Here is a 20,898-nt window from a genome sequence, read left to right as displayed (position 1 = left end):
GTTTAATCTGTGTGATAATCATATCCTTTAGAGGGAATTATAGATGAATTTCCTTACTAATAATATCTGTTATTATAAAACTGCCAGTATGTTGTCTATGATTTGGTGTTTCTGTGGCTTGGTTTAGTAATCTTCTAGGATTTTAGAAGGAGCTAATGGTTATTGGGTTTGAAACCTACAGCGGGAAGAGAAGTTCCCTGTTTCTAAGGAAAGGAAGGAAATCCTTCCCCTCTTGCCTTGGAGCCCCGTAGTTGGGAGAACTCATTCATTCAACAAACATTTTGAGCATCTACACTCCTAAGTTTGATCATGAAGATGTCTCGTCATGGCGCTGTGGGATTTTTGTAACCCCATACAATTCCACTGAGAAATTTGGTCAAGAGGAGGCCACTGAAGAGTTACAACAGGCTCAGTAGACTTTCTTGTTCAGAATGTTCTATGAAACGCTAGTACTCCCTTTATAATTAACCTTTAATTGAGAAACTTTTGCCTACGGTGTTTTCTAAAATATAGTACTTCCTTCATGATTTGTCTCTCTTGTTTTTTTTTTTTTTTTTTTTAAGTTTCCGATGTCAGAACCTGTTGCATTTCATTAGAGAGAATATGCTAGTAATCTGGAAACCAGAATTCTCTGGTCATTTCTGTCACTCTCAGCAGTAGGATTAGAGGCAATTTGTATGACTTCTTGAGAACCGTAATTCTTTCCTTTAGAAAATATGAATGTTGGGCTACAGAATTTATCTCCAGGCCCTTGCCTCTCAGAAATTCTAGACTGAGCTAACATTAGCTAATATTATGAAAGAACATGAGCTGACTTGCGATGTGTATATTTATGGAATGTCATCGATTACTATTACTTGGTTCTAACTTGTAGGTAAGAATAGCACCTAGAGAAATTAAGGAAGATAGCCAGAGTTATTCCTTAGACTTGCCAATACTAGAAATGGAACCAAGATAACCTGTCTTCAATAATACAGCTTAGAATAAGAGTATATATTCATGAGCAGGGCACCAATCCAACATATCGAAAAGAATAAAAAAAAATAATAACTCAGGAGAGATAAATAACTTTTAAATTATCAAAGCCAGAGGGGAGCTGGGGGGGAGGGTAAAATAGGCAAAGGGGATTAAGAGTACACTTATCTTAATGAGCACTGAGTAATGTATGGAACTGTTGAATCACTATATTGTACACCAGAAACTAATACAAAACTGTATGTTAACTATACTGGAATTAAAATTTAAAAAATAAAAGCAAATTAAAAAAAAATAAATGAGCAAAACCAAAGAAATACTTTTCTTTGGAGTTCTCAATAAGATTTAGTTTCTTTTTTCAAAGATATTTTGTTATCTAGATTAAAATATTCATGTTTTAGATAACATGAGTCACAGCTACAGGTTTGAGTGCCTACATTTGGGAGATTTTGCCTTTAAAATTTTTTTTTACTTAGCTCTAATTTTTTACATTTTATTTCTTACTCATTTGTTTAGTTAGTTTTTAGTGCCTGTCCTCATAAAAATAATTTTAGTTCGGTATTTTATTTTTGACCTTGAATATAAACGGTTTGTTTCAACAACATTTTAGTTCTCTGAAATTTTCAGTCAGTGGAAACTATCTGTTACTTGACTTTGCTTTAAGCCACCTTCCTCACCAATAATCACCACACCCTCTGTTTCCTGGCAGCCCTGATTTAGAGAGATCTGAAGTTGTTGGTTTTTTTTTAACTAATATTTATGGCATATACCAATTGGTAAGCACTAGAAGTGGATATATAAATACAAAGGAGAAACAAGGCCTCCCTCAATGAGCTAGTGCAAAGCATAATAAATTGGTGTTTTTGTAGGTCCAAAAACAATTGATTATTGGCAGTTTCATCATGTTAACCCCGAATGCACAAAAAAGATGCTGGCTGGAGAAAATGAACAAAGTATGGACTAAGATTGGAAGTGTCCAACTTCCAAATTTGGGTGTAGATTGTAAGTCAGGGTGCTTTTGAATCTTGTGCCAGCTATAAAGTCAGTGTTTGAGTCCTGAGAGGAAGAAAGGCCAGATAGAGAGGCCCCTTTAGAATCCCAACCTAATGGCATGGGGGTTTGAACCTACCCAGAGGACAGCGGTAGTTCCCAGATGATGATGATAATGATGGAAACATCTGGCACAGTACAGAGGATTTCAAACCTGACTGCTAGTTAAAGTCACCTTTGGTCACTTTATAAAAATACTGAGCCAGGCCTCCTCTCAAAGTTTCTGATCTCATTACTCTTACATAGCATAGAGCAGCGGTTCTCAAATTTTAGGTGCATTGGAACCTCCTGGAGGATTTGCTGAAATACAAACTGCCAAGCTGCACCGTCAGAGTTTCTGATTCAGTAGGTTTGGGATAGGGTTTCAAAATTTGCATTTTAATAAGTTCTCAGGAATCACTGATGCCGCTGATCTGGAGACTACACTTTGCAAACCACTGGTATAGAATATGGCATTTTGAGTAAGACACAAGATTGTAGTCCCAGTCTTATTATTAACTGTGATAGCCATCTTTTTAAAAAAAAATTTTGTCAGGTTTTACTGAAGCAAAGTATAATTTAAATACTGTAATATTTATCCTTTAAAGTGTACAGTTCTATGAGTTTTGGCAAATACTGGAATAAGCACCACAATGCAGGTGTAGAATAGTTCTGTTGCCCCCAGAATCCTGTGTGCCCCTTTGGAGGCAACTCTACCTCCCACTCCAGGCCCCGGCAATTCCTGATCTGTTTTCTACCCCTATAGTTTTGCCTATAGAATGACTTAGAAATGGACTCACGCAACATGTAGCCTTTCTGAGTCTGGCTTCACTCACTTAGCATAACGCATCTGCGATTCGTCCAGCTCGTTCCGAGTATCACCAGCTTACTCCTTTTCATCGCAAAGTCGTGTCGCATTGCGCTGATGCACGTCACGGCGTGTCAGTCCGCCTGCTGAAGAACGTTTAGTTTATTTCCCGTTGTTGATGACAGAACCACTTTTTGTGTGAACTTAGGTTTTCATTTCTTTTGGTCTTAGGTAAATACTGAGGAGTGGAACTGAAGGGATGGATCCTAAGGGTCTATTTGTTTTGAAAAGAGACTCTGCCAAGTTGTTTTCCAAAGTGGCTGTACCAGCTTGCATTCCCGCGTATTAACATTTACGATCCTCAGGCTTTTCAGTTGCGTGCTATTAGTAATATGCCTGCTCTTGTTTTCTTTTACATTTTATTCCAGAAATTTTCAAATATACACAAAAGTAGAAAGAAGACCACAATGAGACCTCACTGTACCCAACACCCGGCTTGACAATTAATTATTACATCTTGATTTAAATATACCCCCTGCCTAGGTATCATTCATTTATTGATATCTGATCGAGTTCCATTCTGTTAAGAGAATACTTGGTATGATTTCAATCCTCTTAAATTTATTGAGACTTGTTTGATGGATCAGAATATGGTGTGCTTGGTAAATGTTCTTTGTGCACTTAGAAAGAATGATTAGTCTAGTCAGATTGAATGCATGTTCTGTAAATGTCAGTTAGGTCAATTTGTTTGATAGTGTTGTTCAAGTCTTCAATATCCTTACTGACTTTCTCCCTACTTGGTCTGTCAGTTCTTGAGAGAGAGGTGCTGAAATCTCTGAAGGTATTTATAGATACCTACTTCTTCTCCCAGTTTATGAGATTCTGCTTCTTGTATCGTGAAGCTCTTTTATCAGGCACATAAACATTCAAGATTCTTATGTCTGCTTAATGAATTGATCCCTTTGTCATTATGAGATGACCCTCTTTTATCCCTGGTAATATTTTTTGCTCAAAAATCTACCTCGACTGATACTAATATATAGCTATTTCAGATTTTTTTAAGAAAAAAAAAAGATTTTATTTATCTATGCAAGAGAGAGAAAGCAAACAGGAGGGGGGTGCGCAAAGGAAGAGGGAGAAGCAGACTCCCCACTGAGCAGGGAGCTCACCCCGGGGCTCGATCCCTGGACCCTGGGATCATGACCTAAGCCAAAGACAGACACTTAACCAACTGAGCCACCCAGGCATCCCCCCAGCATTCTGCTCATTAATGTTAGCGTGGAACATTTTTTTGCCGGTCCTCTTAGTTTTAACCTATTTGTGTCTTTATAGTCAGAGTAAATATGCACTGCAAATAGTTGGGTCTTATTTTTTTTATTCGATTTGACACTCTCTGCCTCTTAATTGAGGTCTTTAAATAATCTATATTTAATCTGATTACTGATAGGGCTGCGTTTCGCTCTACCATCTTGCTATTTGTTTTCTGCTTATCGCATCTGATTTTTGTTCCCCTTTTCCTCTTCTTGCTGTCTTCTTTTAGATTACTTATTTGATATTACTTTATCTTCTTTTTAGTTTATACCTCTTTCTAGTTTTCAGAAACTGTTTTACAGCTTGCTATACTACACACCTTTAATTTGTCACAGTCTACCTTTACGTAGCATTATACTTCCTCGTATATAGTTAATATGAACAGTACCTCCATTTCCCCTGTCTCCGCCCCTGTGCTATTGTGTGCCCTAGTTTACATCCACAGATGGGATAAGTTCCACAATATACTGTTTCTTAAATTTTTGCTTTAAGTGCTCAATTATTTTTTTATTAGTTTCATAGGTAGAATTCAGTGATTCATCAGTTGCATATAACACCCAGTGCTCATTACTTCAAGTGCCCTCCTTAATGCCCATCACCCAACTACCCCCCCCAACCCCCCTCGCTTCCAGCAACCCTCAGTTCTCTATAGTTCAGCATCTCTTATGGTTTGCCTCCCTCTCAATTTTTGTCTTATTTTTCCTTCCCTTTCCCCTATTCATCTGTTTTGTTTCTTAAATTACACATATGAGAGAAATCATATGGTATTTGTCTTTGACTGACTTATTTCACTTAGCATAATACCTTTTAGTTCCATCCACATTGCAAACAGTAAGATTTCATTTTTTGATGCCTGAGTAATATTCCATTGTATATATATATACATACCACATCTTCTTTATCCCTTCATCTGTCGATGGATATCTGGGCTCTTTCCCTATTTTGGCTATTGTGGGCATGGCTGCTATAAACATTGGGGTGCAGGTGCCCCTTCAAATCACTAAGTTTGTATCCTTTGGGTAAATACCTAGTAGTGCAGTTGCTGGGTCATAGGGTTGTTCCATTTTTAACTTTTCAAGGAAACTCCACACTGTTTTCCAGAGTGGCTGCATGCTCGATTATCTTTTAAAAGAAATTTTAAATAAGGAAAAAAGCATTTATATTTAACCACATATTTATCATTGGCAGTGCTCTTCATTCTGTTTCATAGGTCAAGATTTCTGTCTGGCAGCATTTTCTTCTGCCTGAAGCCCTTCCTTCCCTTTTTCTTCTACTGCTGGTCTGCTGCTAATAAATTCTTCAGTTGTCATACATATTTAAACTCTTTATATTGTCTCTGTGTTAGAAAGATAGTTTTGAAGACTATAGAATTCCAGGTTGACAATGTTCTTTTTTCACATTCTCCAAATGTGCTGCCCCAGGGTCTTTGGCTTGCCTTGTGCCAGCAAGAGACCTGCCGTCATTCTCGTATTTTGTGCCTCTTCACATAGTGTGTCACTTTTTTCTCTGTCAGCTTTTCAAATTTTCTCTTCATTAATTTTAATTTCTCTTTGCTAGTTTGATGCAATTTTATTATGGGCATTAGCATAGGTTTATTCATTTTTTTGTGCTTTGGGGTTCACTAAGATTTTTAGATCTCTGGGTTTAGAATTTTTTATTAAATTTTAAAACATGTCGGCATTATTTTTTCAAAATATTTTTTCCATCCACTCCTCTTTTTCCTCTTCTTCTGAAACACCAATTTCTTGTATGTTTGGCTGTTTGAAATTGTCCCGTATCTCACTGGTGATCTGTTATTTTTAAAACTTGTTCTTTTTCCTGTGTTTCATTTTGAATAGTTCCATTACTGTGTCCTCAAGTTCACTAATCCTTTGGTTTATAGTGTCTAACATACTCCTAATTCCATCTAGTTATTTTTCTTTTCAGCTGTTGCCGTTTTCGTCTCTGTAGGTTTGTTTGGCATCTCTTTTATTTCTTGCATGTACTCCTTAACGTATTAAACCTTTTACCCTCTTAACCATATGGAACATATCTATAATAACTATTTCAATGTATGTGTCTACAAATTTTGTGTTCTGTCTCATTTCTGGATCTGTTTCTATTGATTGGTTTCTATCCCCATTATAAGCTGTATTTTCCTACGTCTTTGTATGCCTGGCAATTTTTGATTGAATGGTGGACATTTTGAATTTTGGATTGTTGCATGCTGGCTTTTTTTTTTTTTTTTTTGGTATGCCTTTAAATATTTTTGAACATTGGGATAAAATTAAATTTGGGAACAGTCTGATCCTTTTTAGACTTACTTCTTAGCTAAGGAAACCAAAGCAACCTTTAGTCTAGGGTTAATTTGACACCATTACTAAGCCAATAACTTTCTGAATATTCATCCTGATGATTCATGTATTACAAGATTTCTTGAACTATTCCAGCCCCATGTGTGCTCCAAGGAATGTTTTGTCTGCTTATTTCTGGTGTTTTGTTTTTTTTTTTCCCCAGTCTCAGGTTGTTTCCTTACACACATGCTCTGATCAGTACTTAGCTGAAGTCTCAAGGCAGGGCCACTGTACATCTCTGATTATCTCTGTGTGTGTGTTTCTTTCTTCTCTGGTTCTCTGACTGTGAATTCTAGCCTCTTCAGCCTCCCCAAATTTTTAACTCTGTCGCCAAAACTCAGGGAGATTGCCAGGTTCTGTTTAGGTCTCCTTTCTTATGCTGCAGCCTGGAAAGTCTAGGCATTAAACAAGCATTATTGTAGGATTCAACTTAGTTGTTTTTCTTAAGGATCACTGTCCTGTGCTGCCTGTTGTTCAGTGTTGGAAAACCATTTTTTCGTGTGTTTTATGTTACTCAAGGTGCAAGGTTCAATCTGGTCCCTGTTACTCCCATGATTATCTGAAATAGAAGATTTGTTTCTGTATTGTTTCATTTATTACCAGAGTAAATAAGTTATTCACATAAGGATGATGCCCTTTTCACAGGGATTAGTTAAAGAATATACATGAAAATCGCTTTCTATATGGCAAAGTGTAAGGTGTTACGTAGGTGTTTGTCACTGTCACTGCCTTTATACGGGTAGCTGTGGATGATTTCGTAGGAGTATAGCCTGAAAGGCCAAAAGATGAAGGTGTTGTTTCTAAAAACTGCCTATGCTTCCATGCATATCAGTGTGTCATGTTGCATATTTTTCTGTGCTGTATTAACTCATGCATTCGTTTATTCAACAGACATTTATTAGACACCCGTATTATTAGACACCCATACGTCAAGCACTGTTCTAGGCACTGCAGATCTTTGCCCTCAGGAGCTTACATTCTGTTGGTCTATTTTCTTCTCCATGTGTCTCAGCTCTCCTGCTTTTCTTTTCGAGCGTAGTTGACACACAATGTTACATTAGTTTCAGGTGCACAATATAGTGATTGGACAGATTCATGCATCGTGCTAGTTCATGTCCTACGTTTTTCTGTCTCTGTCTGGACATGTTTCTCATTGTGTCTCTGGGCCTCTGTCTAAGAGCTCATCTCGTTCTGCCTTCACCTCCTATATTTTCTTCCTCTAGTTCATCTACTCTTCCCACATTATCTTATTCTTTGTTTCATCCAGTCCAGTTGTCATAATATTTGTCTTCCGTTACTAATTTTTCTTTTTTCTTTCTGGGTAAAAGCCAGAGCAAAAGAAGAGTCTTTGTAACAGCTGACAAGGCCTTAAAGGGTCTGTGAGCCCACTTATCTCTCTGAACTTTTCACTTACTACTCACGTCTTGTTGATTTTCCTCCAGCAACTTTGGCCTCCTTGCCAGTGTTGTCTTTTTGAAAACACCAGTTATGGTCCTACCTCGGGGTCTTCGCACTTGCTGTTCCTTCTGCCTTGAATGCTGTTCCTCCATATATCCACATCTTTTCCCTCACTTTCTTCGAGTCTTTGCTCACTTGTCACCTTTTGAATGAGGCCTTTTCTGGCCTCTCCCTATTTTAAAACATCATGTCTTCTACTACTACCTTTCCTTTTCTCCATTCCTACCTCATTTTTCTTGGTAACACTCATTACCTTCTAAATTATACTGTAAAATCTCTTCTTTGGTTACACTAGCATATAAATTCTGCGGAGGGAGGCATTCCCTGGGTGCTGACAAAAGCACCTGGGACAGTGCCTGGCACAAATAAGGAGCTGAACACATACTTGTTGAACAAATGGGTCTCCTCAGTAAAGTCCTTTTTTGTTTGTTGTATTATGTTTCTTGAATATGCTTATTTGTTTCATGTACTTTAAAAAATGAATGACTGGAATAATTTATGTTTTTTCTTAAAATCCCTTAACTTGTTTTATTTAGCTTATTAACGTATTTTCTGAGGAGATGGGACTCCACTGTAGACTTTAAATCCCATCCAGAAACCCATGGATGATCCAAAAGAAAAAAAATCCTTCCAAATATAATATTCCTCTTATTCTTTAAAAAAATTAAATAAGTTAGTACTATATTCAGAATTTTTTTAAAAATCTTTAACAGCTCTCCTAGAAAATACTTCATAATGAGTCTAGGTAAAACTTCCTTACTAAGACATATATGTGTGTGTACCCCACTCCCTTAATTGTCATTTGAAAGTCTAATAAACCCTGAAAACCAAAAGATTCTGCTGAGTTTGCCACAGACTCATGTGGTGGCAAAACCGAATCCGACCTGCTGTGCAGTGGTTTGTAGTCTTTATTATTCCCTTTGTGAGTCTACTTTATATGTTTCACTGCAGACATAGTAACGGGTTTGATTATAGTGTGGGCCCTAGCAATTGAGGGCCCCTAGATTCTTTTTAAAAGCCACTTTGCTAAAGTAAAACCAGGCTCTCGTCATTGACGGCCTAACTTTTGGTGGTGGTTGTCACTGTTACTGCTTTTTCTCCAGCTTTGCAAACTTGGGTATACTTCATGTGACAAAGAAAAAAGTATTTGAAACACTGGAAGCACGGATGACAGAGGCATGTACGAAGGGCTACAATCCCGGACTTTTGGTGCACCCTGATCTGGCTTACTTGCAAGCGGAAGGCGGAGGAGACCGGCAGCTCACAGGTGAGCGTCATGCCCTCAGCCTGGGCCTTTGAGATCGGGACCTCCTTTACTTGTGGTGGGTACACTAGATTCTCATCTGTCTGCCCCAGGTTTCTCCTCCTCCCAGACTGGACCTCAAGCTGCTGACACACTTTCCCTGCTCAGAAACCTTTGATGGCATCCTGCTATCTTCTAGAATAAAATCTGTGCCTCCACAGCCTGGTATACAAAGCCCTCAGTCTGGCCCCAGCTACCTTTCCAGCTTTATCTCCAACCCTGCCATGTATCCGCTTCTCCCCATCACTGCCCCTGAACACCTGACGCAGATTCCTACCTTTGTATGTGTCTTCCTCGACCTCAAACACTGCACCCTGCCCTCTTCAGCCTGTCAAAACCAATGCGTAAGTCAACACTTAGTTCCTCTGGTTTAGTTTCCTCCGTTTTACCTGCCCGGCTCACTTTATTAGAAGGAATCCCTTCTGGCTCTTCTGGCACATCGTAAACTACTCTGTTTCTCATAAAAATGCTGTGATTTTATGTTTCCCTGCTTTTACTTCTATTTTTTCTTTCAACCCCAATCCCTGTGCTACCACACGTGCCATTTCTGCTTTCACACGTTGGCCATTAGTCTGGTCATCCTGTCATCATCTGATACTCGGGAGACCCAAAACAGATCACTGTTTTTCCACTAACCACATTCTCATGTCCAGACTCGAAACCTTCATGTCACCTTTGAGTGAATCTTCCTTCTTGCTTCCAAAACCTGTGGCCCCACTCCCCTGTGCTCTTTCTTGCGCTCCACTCCTCCCTCCATTTTCCTTGCTCTGCTTCTCTCCGTCCCCACCTCTGAGCCAGTTTACACCCTGGGGCCAGATGGATCTTGCAGAAGCCTATGCTCACCACTACTCAGTATCTCCCTGCTGCCTACAAAATCCAAATTCGAAAGCTGGCCTTTTAGGCCTTTCAAAAGCTTGCCCCTGTCTGCATTTCCAAGGCTCTTTCCCACAACACCCCTTCATGTCAAACTGGATTATTCCATAGAAACACCACAATTTCTCACTTCCTCTCCTTGGCACATTCGTTCTATTCTTGCTGTTCCCTCTTCCTGGAATGCCTTTATTTACTTTCTTCGTATGTTCAAGTTGTACCATCCTTTCGAGACTGAAAACATATGTCTCTTCTGCTCCAAAGCCTCTGGATTCTCCCCTCCTTTGAAATTCCCTGTCTCTTACCTGTGGCGCTTTTACAGTACTCTCCACTTGAATTATCACCTTTGATGATACTATAACTTAAATACAAGCAGCTCCACCAGCACAAAGCTGCATCAGGAGGCGAGGAGGGAGTCAGATGCCCTGGAGTCATTCAGTTTCTCCAGAAAAATTGTTTGAGTACTCCCTATGTGCCAGGCACTGTGCTAGGCGCTGTGGCATGAACATGGTCCCTGTGCACAGGGAGCTTTTGGAAGCCTTAATTTTCACATTTCACAATACAACTGATGCATAATCAGCTTATTGCATTCTATGGCCACACATCTTTTGGGCCCTTAACTGTAACTGTAGGGAGAAAAAGGAGAAGTCAGGGGAACGTAAGAAAGGACAGAGGCAGTCTGATACACGGAGGAGAGTTTTCAGTATCATCCAGAGAAAATGCAGGTCTTCTTTTGATGCCTTTAATTTGGATGACATAAATGAGACACTTTAAATAATTTTATTAGCAATACAAACAGTTTCAAAAGAAAAAGATTTTTGTTTTCAATTCATGTTTTTGTATTTGGGCTTTATAAAGTCATCTTATCTAAAGTGTTCTGGCTTCACTCTTTCCCTGGCCATGAATGCGCTGTGCTGTATGGTCGTAGATCGGGAAAAGGAGATCATCCGCCAGGCAGCTCTTCAGCAGACGAAGGAGATGGACCTCAGCGTGGTGCGGCTCATGTTTACAGCTTTTCTTCCAGACAGCACCGGCAGCTTCACGAGGCGCCTGGAGCCCGTGGTGTCAGACGCCATCTACGACAGCAGTGAGTCCTTGACTTCTAACGGGAGGCAGCTTGATACAGTGTCACGTTGAGACTTTTAACCCAGCCCTGGCAGTTACTTACTAGCTCAGAGTCCCAGGGCAAGCAACTTAGTCTCTTGGAGGCTCACATTTATCATCTGCAAAATGGGAATACTAAAATCCTGCTTGAAAGATGTCTAGATTAAAAGCGAATGTTACGAGTCATGCAATAAATATGGTTCTCTTTCCTCCAATGTGCATGCTAGACTTTTATGTGCCATTTGAGGATGGCAGATCTCTTATTATTTATGAATTTATGAATACCAACCATTGTTGGTGCTCCTGGAAAAATACCTCATTATTTTCTGTTGAGGTTCTAAACAGATGTGAATAAAAACAACTGTTATTCTTATCCGTCTTCTTTCTTGCATGTTCTAGCTTTTTTCAAAGTAAGAACTTCAAGTTAACTGAATGAGTGGTCTAGACAGTATATGACTTCAAAATTCTATTTCAGTCTGTAGTTCCTCATACTTTTTAAAAGAGTTTTACAGTGGTCTTCAGCTTTACCCTGCAGATTTCTTGTTTGGTGTGCATGGGATTTATTAAATCAAAGAAGGCTGCAAGCGTGGTTCTTAGGCTCACTGCAAGTTTATAGGGTTCGGTCTAAGGAGGAAACTCCGTGCCCCACGTACAACAACTGACCGATTTCTCTAATTTAAACAAGTTGGAAGGGAAGTGAAAGAGTTATAAAATGATGTATACTTGTATACTAAAGATCACCTTAAAATGCAGCTGTGGGAGCAAAAAAAAAAAAAAAAAAAAAGGAAGCTTTATACTATTACCACAAGAAACTTTTGCCCCTAACCACACAGAATTCTAATTTAGTCTGGGGAAAAGAACTATAACCTCTCCATTTTTTTCTCTCAGTAAAATAAGAATTTATAAGCAGTTTAAGAAAATTGGGTGCTTTTTCTAAATCTTTAGGACTCTTGTAAACAGTATATCAGTATCTTGGAAATAATTGAAGGTCTTGACCTACATGAAATTCCACAAATCCATTGGCTTGGTACTTCCTGAAACATCAGAAAAGCTCTTTCTCTTTCTGTATGAATCTTTCTTATCGTGTTAGTGGGAGAAATAAATATTGCTCCTTTCTGCCTCATGTGTTTAGGTAGTAATGAAAGATCCATGCTCAAGAAGTGAGGACTTCTGAAAGCTTTTTTATTTGTATCCTTGTTAAAGCAATATAAGCAAAAGCATCTATTTATTTTTTAATTCAAGTATAATTAACATAACAGTATTATATTACTTTCACACATACAACGTATCGATTAAACAATTTTATACGTTGCTTAATGCTCACCACAATAAACTATTTGAACTTTGTTTTGGTTATTGTGCTAAGGGCAGGGTTCCCCATAAAAGATTAGCTTATAAAACTGAGGATAAAGCATGACGTTTGTTGTTTTTCTCCTGTGGACAGAAGCCCCCAATGCGTCCAACTTGAAAATTGTAAGAATGGACAGGACAGCTGGATGCGTAACCGGAGGGGAAGAGATTTATCTTCTCTGTGACAAGGTTCAGAAAGGTAAATATATGCTCTGGTCTCAGAATGTGAAATGTAATTCTGAGTGAGTCTGTCAGTCCCTTTTTAGCAGTAAAGCCAGTAATATGCCTTTTCTGCCATAGAACTCTTTAGAAAATTTATACATTTCACCTCTTCCAAATATGTCTGTGGTTTTTTTTTTAACCCAACTAATTCATTTTAAAACTTTCAATAGAAGTGAAGAGAAATTAAAAAAATAATGATCAGGCAGTGACATTTCAGTGTTTCTGTATTTTAAACTCTGGTATCTGAACTTAAACTAAAATAAATGAGTAATAGCCCATGCTTCACACACACACACACACACACACACGCACATGTGCCCATGCATACAGAGTAAATAATGTTTTATATAGTGTAAAATTGTTAATTTAGTTTCTCTTATAAGGCTTCGTTGCAACACTGAGAGAGCTTCTCCAAAACTTCCATGTGACACTCTGATGTCGATTATGAAAAAGAGAATAAGGACTATAGGGAAATTCTCACAGCATATTTGTCATAATTTTCACTTTCAGAAAAGGTTCTTGGCATTTACCTTTCATTAGTAATGGTACAAGATTTATAAATTAGCAAAGGTGAAGGAGATTGTGCTGTTTTCTCAAACAACTCGTTTTTAAACTACAGCGATCGTGTGGCATAATAAAGATCTACTCACTACAAAGTGACAAGCATTTTCAAAGTGAGGGTGCCTAACTAAAATTCTAGCTCCTAAATAAAAGAATGATGGCTTTAAAAAAAGAAAGCTCTCATTTATTTGAGGCCAATGGCCTGAGATTTAAAAGTCAGAAAAAAATACAATCCAATTTTAAGGTAAAGGTGTATGTATCTTTATCCAAAAAAAGTTTACACTTTCTCTGCATATCCTGATATTGGCCTTCTTTTAACCCGTTCAATCCAGGTAATATGTGTGCATTCAATGAGTAAACACAATCTGAGTACCTTTATTTATAAATGTAATTCTTAATCATTATCATTACACTGGAATGGCTTATTAAGAGAAGTCTTGTACCTGGCTTAAAGAGTCTGAATAACCAGGTCCACTTTAAACCTACCTGAAGGCAAAGGAATTGACCAGAAGATAATGAGATGTTTTATCCAACCCTAATATTTCTAAAATTCTATTTAATTAGAAATATGAACTTAGTTTTCATAAGTCAATAGTGCAGTCCTATAGGAAGGGAAGTGAAGTGAAGCCAGGGAGATGCCAATCTGAGTTATATTGTCATATTTCTGCAGAACTAGAACCCATGACACAAGTGTGAAATTAGGCATTCTTATTCATATTCTTATTTCATCCAAAGGGACTTGGCTGATACAATATTTTTAACAACTTTTCAGTATGGACTGATAAAGTATTATAGGGAAGCAGCATAGTAGAATGTTTATGAGCCTGGAGTCTGTGTTCAACTTCTCCATTTACTAGCTTTTCAACCTTGGATAAGTCACTTAACCTCTCTGGACTCCATTTTCTCTTCTGCAAAATGAGGATATTAAAGTACACCTGCATCACAGAGTTATTGGGAGGATGAAATCAGTTAATGTATACATATAAATCACTTAACATAGTGTCTGCCATAGAGTGTACTTTATATAAGTTAAATATTATTATATAGATCTATATGGAGTTTGAACCACGTTTTCAGATTCTGAATTCCTCAATATCCTTCATGTTCCTCAGGAATGAATCGGGTTAGTGATGGAGAAGTGGGAAGGTCAAAGACTGATTAAGAGAAAAGTCAGATCAAATAGGTAAATCTAGTATTCTCTCAATGTAAATGAAACTCGGGGTCCATTACTGTGGTAACTAGTAAAACGGTAATTTGTGAAAATTTTTAAATGATTCAAAAGTCTATGTCATATTAATTACTTTTTAAAAGTTTAAGTACATACTAGGTAGAAACTTGAACCAGCTGCATTTTTCAGTGTGCTTATAAATATTATTACTCTATGTGAAATTATACGTCTGAATGTGACTGTTTGCAGATGACATCCAGATTCGATTTTACGAAGAGGAGGAAAATGGTGGGATCTGGGAAGGATTTGGAGATTTTTCCCCCACAGATGTTCATAGACAAGTAAGTGGATGATGATGGTGGTGATGATGATTTTACATTTTCTGTCTTGTTGAAATTCAGTACTTGATCTCCATGTATGAAAAAGGAAAAAAATCATAAACACTTATTTAACTTTCATAAAAGAGTACTATTTTTAAGACTTGCAGGTCTTCCAGAAAAGTTTTCTACCACAGAATTATGAGCAAGGCCTTAGACCACTGGCTCTGAGGTCTTGTCATGACATTTCATTCGGGTGTCTCGTCACCTACCCATTAAGGCAATGGCCATCGGGTCCTTTTGTGGAAATATTTTAAGTATTTGTATTAGTCTGTTCAGACTGCCATAACAAAATACCATCAACAGGGTGTATTTAGCAACAGAAATTTATTTCATCACAGTTCTGGAGGCTAAAAGTCCCAGATCAAAGCCTGACAGAGTTGGTTCCTGGTGAGAGCTCTCTCCTCCTGGCCTGCAGACAGCCACCTTCTGGCTGGGTCCTCACAGGGCAGAGAGAGAGCTCTCTGATGTCTCTTCCTATAAGAGTACTAATCCTATCCAGTCGCAACCGTACCCTCATGACCTCATGTAAACTTAATTACTTAAAAGCCCTTTCGCCAAATATAGCCACACTAGGGGTTAGGGCTTCAACATGTGAATTTTGAGGGGACACAGTCAGTCGGTTACAATGCTCTACTGGAGTAATTATGGTGAGACCTGTTAAAGAGATATTCTAATGAAAAGCATTGAAAGGAAGAGTCTTCTACTTGAGGCTGATATTATCATGATAAATCAAGAGTTCCCAGTGACAACTGAGTATATGACTAAGAGATGAAAATGCTGTTTCGCATCCTAATCACTCTGAGTGATTGAGAAATACTATTTTCACCCCCCAAAATTGGAAACAATCCAAATGTCCATCACTAAGTGGCCAGTTAAATGAATTATGGTGAATCTGTGTGAGGAAATATTATGCAGTTATTAAAGAGAATGAGTAATTGATGAACCAATATGGAAGAATCTCACAAGTACAACATTAAAATTTTTTTAAAGATACAAAAGAAAGTGCATTAAAAAAAAGATTGAGTGTTCGTGTTTGTGTAGGCATAAAGAAACTCGGGAAGAATACAAAAGGAATGAATAACGTCACCATGTTTCCCTCTGGGGACAGGCTCACAGTGGGAACTGCCGGATTGGCATGCCAGGAGAGGTGTATGCAGGTGTATGCATATAGTATATGCCACTGTGTACCTTTCTATATTTTACAAACTCTCGAATATATTACATAGTCAAAAAAACAAACAAGAAACTGTAAAAACATCAGACTGTTGTGGCACTACCAGAAATTAATGAGCAGGCTAGCTTAGAGGTATTACAGAATGCCCTCGATGCCTAGAGCGTTGGCCACCCTCACTTGAAAATACATGTCTCCCTTGCAGGATTTAGCTTCCTCTCCTCGTCAGCTGACCTGCAGGCTGATTGTAGTGCTATATTCTTCACTTTCATTCCACAACCAGTGTTTCTGATGTTGCTGTAAATAATTTTGGAGCATTTTAGGGCTGATTTAGAAGAGAAGAAGGAGTATGCAATGTATTTTACTCACAGAGTTATTTCTAACTGGAAGATACTTGAAATATTAGACAAATTTGCAAAACATTAGCAGAGTCTTCTATTCAATTTCACAGTGGCAGTTTAATCACAATGTATGGCTACAGAATTCTGAGTTTGTAACTTTCTCTAGGATGCTGTATTTTTTAGGATACTGTGTCTAAACATTGGGCATAAAGAATATGTTTAATGAGTTAGCATTGCTGGAAAAAAGATATAGGCCCACCCCAACATTTGGATCTTTGTATCCTGCAGTTCGCCATCGTCTTCAAAACTCCAAAGTATAAAGATGTCAACATCACAAAACCAGCTTCCGTGTTTGTCCAGCTTCGGAGGAAATCTGATCTGGAAACCAGCGAACCCAAACCTTTTCTCTACTACCCTGAAATCAAAGGTAACTCAGTTGTTTACATTCTTGTGCTTATTCCCATAAAAGGACAAAGCTGATTAGAAAAGATCAGTTGATCCTTTGAACCACTTCCTAGGAATTGGTCCCCAGACCCATTGTCCTTATTTTTAGAGAAGAGAGAAGTAACATGCTATTTTGGGGATCATGGAATTAAGTCCAGCCTTTCAAAATAGTGTTATTTTTACCAAGCTTATATGCAATTTAGATATTTGAGAATTGGTCTTTGAATTTGAGAATCAATCATTTGTTGGGGTTCGGGCAGGTGAGATGGAACGATAGGCTTGCTGTTCAGGAGAATTAGTCGCTCCATCAACTGGCCTCCAGCAACAGAATGGGAGACCCAGCCACCATGCAATGCGGAACCATAAAAATGAATAAAGCACCATTCTTTTCCTCACAAAAGACACCCCAAGAAGGGGAGAGAATAGTCTCCTTACATACTTATAATGCGAATTATGATCTCGATAAGCTCCCAAAGGGAAGGATCCATAAACACATACGAGAATGCCAAGAACTCTTGATTTGAAAGAAGCCACCAAGAAGTGAGCATCTTCAAGGTTCTTCAGCCTGGGGTTGTATTTCAGTAGTTGGGTGAGAAACAGGGAAGGAAAGGGTTTCCTAAGCTTAAGACACTTGAGGAGCTGAACGATTAGTGTTTGTTCAGAAAGAAGTGAGCCTTCTGAGCACCAAGGTGGACCACTGAAGACCAAGGCAGTTAAGGAAGGCCAGGGCCAGGCTCAGAAGTGCTGTGATTGGCAGCTGAAGAATTCTGATCGATTCTGGAGAGGGGATTGACCAGGCCTGTTTGGATGTGGAATGATGGCTCTACTTCCTTATGTGAACACTGAGGAGACTATCTGAGCAGCAGACAAGGAGTCCAAAGAGTAGTGCAAGAGTCCAAGTGAGAAAAGGTGAGGTTCATAAAAATAGTGCGAAGAAGGAAAGAAGAAGGTGATGTCGAGAAGACCCAGATGCTGGTTGGGGTAGGAGGTGAAGGAAAATTCAGGAGTCCTAGATGGTTCTAGGAATCCCAGCCTAGGAAGGCTGTTACATGGTTGAGTTGGTGAAAGAATCAAGGAAGCAAAAGTAGCTTTGAGTGGGCAAAGAGGGAGCTTAGTTTAAAACATGTCGTATTTTAGTTACCTCTAATAAGCTGATCAAAAGGCAGGACTGGAACTCCAGAGGGCAGGGTGGGAAATTCAGCATTGAGAATCCTCTCAGAATGAGCATGATAGGCCCCTCAGTGGGGTAATTGTTAAAAGGTATTTCTTAACCTAGAGTCCACTGTCCCCCAAAGGGTCCAAGGATAGAATGGACTTTAACATAATTAGTTTTTTTTTATAAGCCTATTTTGTATTTTATGTATTGATAACAATGATTCTAAGAAGAGAGCCATAGACTTCACAAGACTGAAAACAGGGTCATGGCACAAACAAAATCAGAAACCCCTGGGTTAGAGGGAAGTGAGACCATAGGGGGAGGTTAATGAAATGATCGTCACGGGGCACGTCCTGACCATCTGAAGCCACAAAGGTGCCATAGTGATGATGCACATGGGTGTTGGATCCTGTGATAGCAACATGTGATGCGGGATTCTTGAAGGGGGCTTCTTTTCCTAGAATTCATGTTGTGGCAGGAGCATTTAGAAGATGATTCCATGCATTCTTATTTCTTTTCAGAGGTTGTGACCAGTCTACCAATGGGTCCAATTTGTAGTGCATTCTGTTACTGTGGTATGAAAACATTGCCAACAGAAGAGCCTTTTTTCCCCTCCACCTAAAATTTCATGCAAAATCCCAGTAGGTACACCTGACGGGCTCTGGTTAAAGTAGAAGTGGGGAGCCGACCCACTCGGCCTTCCCTAGAAGCCCCTTTTCCCTTATTTCTCCACACAGCGAGAGCCTGAGGTCTTCCAAATGCTTCAGTCTGCAGAAAGATGAAAATCACTGCTTTGGACTAAACACTCTTCTTTAATAGACACAGGAGAGAAATATGGCTAATTTGGGGGGACTTTCTGAGGGAAAAAATAGATTTCTTCTCCTAAAATATGCCTTCACATAATGTCAGTTCTTTTCAACACAGAGAATTATGTTTAAAAAGGATGCCCAGATTACCTATACATGTATGTGCCTAGAAACATTCAAAGCTGAACTTAGTTTCTAGGCCACCTGTCTACCTTTTCCAGTGGTATCTATTCATCAGGAGTAAGATTCAGCAGCGGCATGTTCATTCATTCATTCATAATAGGATTTATCAGATTCTGGGGTTAGAGAATAGGGTCTCCTAAAAGTTCAAAATCCCCACCTGGATGCTTCAAGTACTTCCAGACTCTCGTTGACTGAAAGCTCCATGTACTACAAACAAATAAGAAGAACCATCTGGAAAAATAAGAGAGGTTGAGCTCCACAGAAAGAATGGCCAACATACATTGTGATTAAGTCATGTGAGATTAGAACTATTTTATTGAAAGTAACAAATTACCTTCTTGATTACAAAATCCCAAGATGAAACAGTCGCAAGGAGCAGTCATCACACCAGACATATGACTGGTCCGAAAAGTAGCAGGCCATTAATATAAGAGTAAGTGTGTGAAAATGAATCCAAACTATACAACCTGGGAATCATTGTACATTTCTCAGAAGTCACTGAACACACCTTCCATTGCCCCAGCCCCTGCAGCCATTCCTTGTGCCGTTGCCTAATTTTGTATTGTTATTTTTATCAATTATCTATTAATTATGTCTTATCTATTAATTTATGTCTGTTGTCTTCTTCCATCTCCAATAGGAAAAATATTCTTCAGGTCATTGATTTGGTCTTTCATGTTCATTGCTACATTTCCAATATCTAGAACAGTATACGTCATATATTTCATTCAAGCCCCCACGTGGGGCTTGAATTCATGACCCTGAGTTCAAGAGTTGCATGCTCTACTGACTGAACCAGCCAGGCCCCCTTAGTATATGTCATATAGTAGGTGCTGAGATATATCTGAAAGCTGACTTATTTTTTTTATGTTTTTATTTTAGTTGCAGTTAGTTAACATACAGTGTTACGTTAGTTTCAGGCGTACAGTATAGTGATTCAACGTGTCCATGCATACACCGCCCAGTGCTCATGACAGCAAGTGCCTTCCTTAATCCTCATCACCTGTTTCACCCATCCCCCCCACCTCCCTCTGGTAACCTATCAATTTGTTCTCTATAGTTAAGGGTCTATTTCTTGATTTATCTCTTTCTCTCTTTTTTTTCTCTTTGCTTGTTTGTTCTGTTTCTTAAATTCCACATGAGTGAAATTGTATGATCTCTTTCTCTGACTGACTTGTTTCACTTTGCATAATACTCTCTAGCTCCATCCATGTCATTGCCGATGGCAAGATTTCATTCTCTTTTATGGCTGAGTAATATTCCATATTATATATGATATATAAACACACACGTACACATATATATTATATATGCTATATGCATTATAAGTTAATGCTATATACATTATATAATGTACATACACACACACCGTGCACCTTCTTTATCCAGTCATCAACCGATGGACACTTGGGCTGCTTCCACATCCTGGCTCTTCTAAATATGAAAGCTGACTTATTGATTGACTAACCAAGTTGCCATCCTCATCCAAAAGGCTAGTAATTTGTTGGGTGCCATCAAAAAGTACATCAGACAAAGAAACGTAGCACATATTCCTTTCATTGCATAGAATCATCCAGCCCAGAATTCTGCAGCCTGTACGGTTATTGACATTGTACCTCATAAAAACCTCATGGAGATGGTTAGGGTCAGGGAAGACAGTTAATAACAGAGGGATGATTGAAAATGGAAGAAGATAGTTGAGGAACTGCTGTATGAAAACAAAAAAAAAAAAGACCATGTGATTTTTCAGTCTGAAAAGAGAGAGGTTCAGAACAGACTGAATCATAATCTTTAAATTATGAAAGGAATGCAGACATCTTTACTTAAACACTAGAACCCGAAAAATGAGAATGAGGTACTTTTAAGGCATACAGACAGCAAAAAAGGGTAGAGACTAAAAGTTTACATTTGTGAACTAAACTATT

The 20,898-nt window shown here is 38.6% G+C and overlaps 1 protein-coding gene across 5 annotated transcripts in view; it reads left to right on the top strand.

The window, feature by feature from the left end:
* The window catches only part of NFKB1 (nuclear factor kappa B subunit 1), a 110,748-nt gene that overhangs the window by 64,580 nt on the left and 25,270 nt on the right, over positions 1-20,898 (top strand). For all 5 annotated transcript variants that reach the window (XM_045792580.2, XM_045792587.2, XM_045792596.2 and 2 more), the window contains 5 exons: positions 9,018-9,181; positions 11,016-11,174; positions 12,636-12,740; positions 14,742-14,833; positions 16,673-16,811. In XM_045792580.2, coding sequence (XP_045648536.1) covers positions 9,018-9,181; positions 11,016-11,174; positions 12,636-12,740; positions 14,742-14,833; positions 16,673-16,811 — 659 coding nt within the window. The remainder of the gene's footprint in view (positions 1-9,017; positions 9,182-11,015; positions 11,175-12,635; positions 12,741-14,741; positions 14,834-16,672; positions 16,812-20,898) is intronic.

This window comes from Ursus americanus, chromosome 8, assembly GCF_024610735.1.
Source record: "Ursus americanus isolate L20-20 chromosome 8, mUrsAme1.1.p, whole genome shotgun sequence".
Taxonomy (NCBI): domain Eukaryota; kingdom Metazoa; phylum Chordata; class Mammalia; order Carnivora; family Ursidae; genus Ursus; species Ursus americanus.
Note: the sequence above shows the minus strand (reverse complement) of the source record. Positions and strands in the feature narration are given on the sequence as shown.